This window comes from Melanaphis sacchari, unplaced genomic scaffold (assembly GCF_002803265.2).
Source record: "Melanaphis sacchari strain LSU unplaced genomic scaffold, SCAv2.0 Contig10_pilon_pilon, whole genome shotgun sequence".
Taxonomy (NCBI): domain Eukaryota; kingdom Metazoa; phylum Arthropoda; class Insecta; order Hemiptera; family Aphididae; genus Melanaphis; species Melanaphis sacchari.
In genome coordinates, this window is record NW_020270420.1 from 2,496,955 (window position 1) to 2,504,442 (window position 7,488).

The following is a 7,488-nucleotide window of genomic DNA, read 5'->3' on the forward strand; positions in this document are numbered from 1 at the left end:
AAAATAAAATATTAAAAAACAATTATTAGAAAATTGGCACTCTTACATTTTTTAAATATTAATATTATAAATTATACTTGTACAAATGCTATAATTAGGTACTGACGGTACTGTGTAAAACAGTATAATATGTATGATACATTTATAATACATTTGTATTTATTAAAAAGTTTTTTTACTTTGACAACTGTTGCTACTACAGACCACATTAAACTAAATAAAGATTAAATTTAATGTTTTAAGGCAACCATGATTATAAAACAGTTATTTAAACAAGAAAATTAGTTTTAAATAAAAATTCCTATTTTCCCTTAATTTTTTGTTTTTTCCTGATAATATAAAAAGTACTGAGAAATTTTCATTTTGACCTCTTTAAACTAGATCAAGTTTGTTATTCACAATCACCCTCAAAATAAAAAATAAAATTCTAATTGTTGAACACACATACAAAACACATTTTTGTAAAATCAATATATTCATTGCTCCACTTATAATCTAAAATCAAACTGATAAAATCTGTTGAAGTGTATACAGTATACACTATACAATATTCTAATATCATAACAAATTATATTTTTACTTTATAAAGGTAATGTAAAAACATTTTGATGAGTAATATCATGATGGCATGTTTCAAGTTTAAACTACACTACCACAGAATAACTATATTATTCTATGACACTAGTATACTACTGACAAAAATAATTATTAATTCCATAGTAGTTGAATCTTTTTCTATGATCTATAAAGTATAAAGTATCATGTTAACATCATATTATTTGATTTTAATATAAATTACTATTTAGTATTGTTAATATAAACTTCAAAGTGTTATTTATCTAAATAATTGGTTTATTGTAAGACTAAAAATAATTATTGACATAATAATAAATTAATGTATTGATTCATATTTAAAAAAAAATTGTAATTAAAAAAAATATACTTTGAAATAATATAGTTTTTATAACAGCATAAGATTTTTGTTTAGTAATGGCTAATTTATATTATAAATATAATTAATATGTCAGTTAAAATCATTACACTTGGAGAATTCACCCTGATCAAAAAAATTATCCAACACTCATGTGTCAAGTGATTGTGAAAAGAAAACATAGTCCATAGCTTAGACAACAGACTACACAGACTATCTAATCTAAAATGATTAGATTAAAAAATAATAAGATTGAATTAATAAATTGACAAATAATATATTTTTATAAAAATACTATTTAGATTTATAACAATAATTTATTTTTTTATTTTTGCTTTGTCATCATCTTCATCTTCATCATTATTGTCGTCGTCGTCATCATCATCATCATCATCTTCTGAAGAATAATCATCGTCGTCATCATCATCATCACTATATTCAGCTATTAAAATAAAGTTTTAAAATATATTATTGTTGTGAATAAATAATATTGTTAACATTAATCTTTTAAAATCAAATACCTTCATCATAAGTATATCCATAGTTTGCTCCAGAACTACCAGCTCCATAACCATACGAATCATCATCATCATCACCTTCTTCATATGCTTGTCGGCCATATTTGTGATTACGAGCTATAAATAAAAATAGTTAATATTATGTTTCACGCAATAGAAAGAAAAATAAATGATAACATAAAATAGGTTTGGAATTAATAGCATTTTAATTTATCAAAAAAAAAAAAAAAACTTAATAATAAGCACTCAAAAAAGTATTATAATAGAAATAAGAAAAAAAGGCTTTTTCAAAAATTATAATTCTTCCTCACTCAAACTCTTTCTTTTTGCCCCAAAAAACAAATTTAGGTCCATAACTTTTTAAAGCTGAACTTATATTTTCTCATGATAAATTAAATTAATACTTTATTATGAACAACATTTAAAAAATATCACAAACAGTAAAAATTAATTTATATTTATACTTAATTAATATTTATAAGCATTAATAATTAATAATAATATTACAAATTATAAAATTAATAATTAAGAGAATAAATATTATTAATTTTTTAATAGATATAGTTCAAATAAATTTAGGTTAAATTTTGTAAAGTAATCAAGTATAAGTATATAAAATACTTTTGAAAAAAGTACTTAGATTATTTTACAGGTGAATATCGAATATCGTAAGCATTTGAACTTGAAGTATTCATATATATATTATATAATGAAATCAAAATGGATATTAGTATACTTACAAGATAATGAAAGATCACTGACTTCAGCTGTTGGATAAGAACACTTAGGACATGGATAATTCCTATCTTTTTCAGAATACTTGAAACGTTTACATCGAATGTGTTCATCGCAGAAACACACCTTACATCTCAAGCAACTATACTGTCCTAATTTATTGCATGATTGACCTGAAATTAATTTTAAAATATAAATATGAATTAATAAACATTTGTTTTAATGTTTTAAATTTTATTTAAAGAAAATAATTCATTAAGATTGCCACTATAAAAATTAAAGCAACTCAAAGAGTTTTAAAATTTTAAATACTAATTTAAAATAATTTATAATTGATACCTTAAGTAATTGTTGCTTAATAATGAAATTACATACAAAACCTATTTTTTGCTAAAAAGAACTTAAAAGGCTATAGTTATGGTAAGAAATCAAATTTTCAACATAAAAAGAAGAGAACTTTACAGTGCAATATTGTTTTATTTTTTTGCGTATCACTGAATACATAACAATGATATCATACTGTCAAAATTCCTCTTTTATAGTCAAAATGTAGGGGTGTTTTTATTAGTCATACCAACAAGTTCAACTTTTAACTAACAACTTACTGATGTACGGCATACACTTAATGAATCATTTAATATTTTAATTATAACCATTACATTTATAATTTTCTGATTCTAAAACTTGACATGAAGCTTGGTGCTCAAATTGATCATCTTCACAAAGATATGCTGAACAATATGAGCACATAAATATACGACCACCATGATCCCATGTTCCACGTTCACATTCAGCACAATTTGCATCTTGTAGGGGACAAACACAGGCATGAGTTGTCAGACATTTTCGACCATGACATACCCACGCTTCACAAAAATCACATATTGCACCCTAAATATTGAATTTATAATTATAATAAAAATAATTTTATCTATTGTATTAATATTATTCATACCACTAAACCCATTCCTGTTGTATAGACACCAGGGTGTTTAACAACACAATCTCCTGACTTCATAAGACATTTTATTTTACCACAACTAGCACACTGAGGTAAACGCTGTAAATTTTGACAAAAATAACAAAAAGCCCGATTTTTTTGTTTCCTAAAGTAAAAATAAATTAACTCAATAATAAGATTAAAATTTTTAATTGATATATTTTAATCATAATATAGTATTAAATTAAAGTGTATAAAAACAATTTTTATTTTCATTAAATATAATAAAAAAAAAAAGAAAGAAAGAGAGATATAAAAGCTATATAATTATTAATTGTTTCACAGTTAAATTCAATACAAATTAAAAAATATAAACCATATATTATTTTTAAATAAAGAATCATATAGCATTGATTACTTATATATTGTTTATGAATAATAAGAATTATTATATATTTTACCACAGTTAAAGTTACATTAAGGTTTTTTTTAAATATTTATATGTTAAAGCAGTGGTTCTCAATCTTTTTCGTGTTTAAAACATTCCTTGGGTATTTTATAAAAAATTCTAGATACCGGGATAGTTTGTAGAAAACTAGTCTTCCATGGTAAATTAGTTAGGAACCACTGTGTTAAGATATATGCTATTAAAAATGAATATCTATTTGTAAAACTTACTTCTTGCATTTGTCACATTCCTGAAAATAAAAATTTGATATTAAAATTTTTAAATTTAATATAATTATATATATTTTATTCAAGTTGAATTTACCCATTTTTAGTCATGTATACTGAGTCTATACTTTATTCAGGTTAAAATTGAAACACTCAACCAACAAAAACTCACCATATCACCACTAGACAACTCTCACTGCAAACATAATTACAGACACCAATAAATAACACCTGCAGCCAAAGAGAGTTAACTAATAATAGAATGCATAACATGAGCTTAGAGGGAGTCAGATAGCAACCCATGCTGCAATCTTTAAGTGTAAAAGTGGTTCAAACTTAGCTTGAATAAAGTATAGGATCATAAAAATGATGTAATAACATAGTTCATAACATATATAATATCTTGTAGTGTAGTGATATTTGATACCGATTCTCATAGTCAGTAACATATGTAAGGGAGGATTTATTGCATAAACTTAACCACATATTTGCAGTCATACGGATTAACTTCACGTGAACAGAACTATAGTAATTAGACTAATAAAATAAATTCTATTTAATGTAACAATACTAATAAAGATGTAAAAAATATTGACTTAGGATAACAGCTATATTGTTTAAAATTCAGTTGTTTTCAACTTTTTTTGTATGACGGCACCCTACTTAATTTGGTTATACATAAATGGTGACACACTTATGATCAGTAATGGATTTTTGAAAAAGTAAAAATTATATACCTTTGTAAATGAATACATTTATATGTTAGCATTTGAATAAAAAAAAAAAAATTATAATTACTTAATTAAAATTTAAACGGTTCAAAAAAAGTATTTAAAAAAAGTACTATAAAAAACAGTATACAAAGGAAATTAGTATGATACTTATGATTGATGAACTTAGTTCATCAGAACATAAGTCTTTGATTCATGGGCGAATGGTTGACAAACTTACGCGTAATTCAGTTTCAATATCTTTAAGCATTTTTGTTATTTCTAATGTTAAAAAAATGTTGATTTATACATGTATGATTTTGAAAAAGGAAGCAAAATCTACAATTATTTTTTTACTCACTTCGGCGTATTTGATTTACAAAGAAATCCAAAATGAATCAATTTAATTCAGACATATAAAATTTAGATTTTAATGTTGTATTTAATATTTACAATGAGTGTTCTTTTCCATAAAATTTTATATTCAAAAATGAACAGTTTAAACTTGTGATATTTTGACGACACACACTACGGTAATAGTAACACACTAGTGTGTCACGACACATCCATTAAGAACCACATATTTAGATTAATAAGAAAAAAATGTATTTAAATCTATTATATTGATAGTTTTTATAATTATACTAGCTAAATTTGATTAAAGATTCCAGATAAAAACATATAGTAAAACCAGTTGATTAAATGAGATTTGTTAAAATTTCTATACATTAAATAAAATTTTAAAATATAAATGGCATAATTAACTACCTACCTAAAATATAATAAAATTATAAAAAAGTAGAAATAACACAAAAATTCAATATTGTCTTTATTCATTTTATAATTTAAAATGTTAATAATCTATTTTGGTCTTGAGATAATGTTTATTATAAAAATAATTTATCTTTATGATTATTTTGGAAACTTAAATAATAACACAAAATGTATTTATAATAATAATAAAACGTATGACTGTAAGAAAGATAATTCATAGAATAAAATATAAATGAAATGATTGAAATTTATGAAAGTTGTAGGTACATAATATGTATTTCTAGGAAATATGAGGTATAAAACCCAAGGAAGTGTACTATAAAACAATAAGTACAATATATTTACATACATTTTATATCTTAATGATTTGAAGAAAAAAAAATTAACATTAAAATAAGATAAATACCAACAGATTATTTTAAATTATCATGAATAGCATACAACTTTAATTAAATTAATTAAACTAAAATTATGTATCTTCGTTTAGTATAATCTATTAATATTACATTTTTTATTTTAACTATACAATACTTATCATTAAAATTTTCTTTATAACATAATTTAATAAAGTTTAATTTATTTACCATTGATGCATTGCAAGGGTGTTTAGCCAAAGACAAGTTGTCCTTTGCTGATCTAATTCCTTTTTGTCGAAGCCTCATCTTTTCTGCCTTCTTTCTCTGTCCCGTTTTTTTTTTAGGCATATTTATTGTAAGTATAAGACGTACACCTATTTATAATATTTTATTTTTTAATACATGCGAACAAATAAATATTAAAGATATTATTAAACTGTAATACCTGAATTATTATTTAAATTATGTAAGTAGTAAATACACGTGTCTTGTACCAAGACCTTAAAATAAAACTATAAATATTAAATGCCACACCAATAATCCATAAAACTGTCACACGACTCACACAATGTCAGTTGGCAGTCAGCACTCGCGAGTTCATAAAAAAATTGATAACATTATCTATCAAAGATTATTTTTTGATATTAAATGAGAATAAATAACAGGTTGGCAACTTAATATATAATGTAGTTTGATAATAATGACGTATATCACTTGCGAGTTGCGGTTCTTAACCTTTTGTGGATCGCAGACCCCTAATCAAAGATTTTTGGAAATCATGGACCCCCTTACCAATTTTTTTTGAATACTTTTCTTTTACAATACGTTATGTATTGACGTATGTTATGTTTAGGCTGCCAGGGACCCCCGACATGAATATCACGGACCCCCAGGGGGCCGCGGACCACAGTCCACAGGTTAAGAATCGTTGACGTATAGGTACGATTTACTCCAGACAAAATTTAATTTATAATATTTATATCATTGTTTTTATACGAAAAATGTTATTAGCTCGCTTAAAAACAGAATTATCGTAAAAAAACTTACTTATAAACGCATTACACAGATAAAATTCTTACTATTAAGTGTTAATGTGTTATAACATTTTGATTCACTTTAATATTAAAGCTAACGAAGCTGATTGTGAGCTACTGAGCGTAGATTTACTGTGTTACGTATTTATAAGGCGGAGACAACAAATTCGGGTGAAGCATCTTCTTAATATGTTATTAAAATAATAATACCACAGAATAAATGAAATTTATTATAATATGTATAATTGTTGTGCAACGGATAACAATAATAAGATAGTGATAGTGCCCAATATAGGTACCTAATATTTAATTACTTTAAAATTGGACAATTTTATTTAACTGCTGGCAGCTATAATAATAATTATAACTCATAACTTTTAAATTGTATAAATTAAATATTTTATATAATATATTAATATTAATAGAATTTTTAAATAGATCAATAAGCTTTTATAAAATAATGACATACCTAGGTTATTTCAATCAATTCGTTTTTTTTATACTTACAAAACAGTAAAAATTTTGAATTGGGATTATTCAATGTGTACATGACAGTATATTATTTTTTTTAAATGATCTACACTTACACTTTTTAGTTCTTATGAATCTTATGAAATATAAATCATAAATACATTTACAGTGATAATTTTTTTTCAAATTTCAAATTAATTTTCGTGAAAAGTTATTAAACAAAAACGTATAATGTCATAGGAGCTGTATGGATAAATTTAGATCATTTACTTAGTAAATCCAAATTTGGTATTTAAACTTTTACCCAAAAATGATACTATATACATATTATGTTATTATTGTTA

General features: G+C 23.7%; 1 protein-coding gene across 1 annotated transcript; it reads right to left on the reverse strand.

Annotated features, from left to right (window-relative positions):
* Nucleotides 1-1,192: 1,192 nt before the first annotated feature.
* On the reverse strand, nucleotides 1,193-6,229 carry LOC112603494 (zinc finger protein 330 homolog). Its single transcript, XM_025352073.1, has 8 exons — nucleotides 6,085-6,229; nucleotides 5,868-6,013; nucleotides 3,803-3,822; nucleotides 3,140-3,290; nucleotides 2,844-3,075; nucleotides 2,190-2,357; nucleotides 1,453-1,566; nucleotides 1,193-1,373 (listed from the first exon to the last, which is right to left on the reverse strand). The coding sequence occupies exons 2-8, from the start codon at nucleotides 5,985-5,987 to the stop codon at nucleotides 1,249-1,251; spliced, it is 930 nt and encodes a 309-aa protein (XP_025207858.1). The 5' UTR covers nucleotides 5,988-6,013; nucleotides 6,085-6,229; the 3' UTR covers nucleotides 1,193-1,248.
* Nucleotides 6,230-7,488: the final 1,259 nt, after the last annotated feature.

What these genes read in the sequence shown, in the direction of transcription:
- LOC112603494 (XM_025352073.1), bottom strand. Translation starts at nt 5,987, where the DNA reads ATGCCTAAAAAAAAAACGGGACAGAGAAAGAAGGCAGAAAAGATGAGG. An exon ending in ACCCTTGCAATGCATCAATG is followed by an intron (nt 3,823 to 5,867) that starts GTAAATAAATTA and finishes TTTTATTTTCAG; the next exon opens with GAATGTGACAAATGCAAGAA. An exon ending in CAACAGGAATGGGTTTAGTG is followed by an intron (nt 3,076 to 3,139) that starts GTATGAATAATA and finishes TTCAATATTTAG; the next exon opens with GGTGCAATATGTGATTTTTG.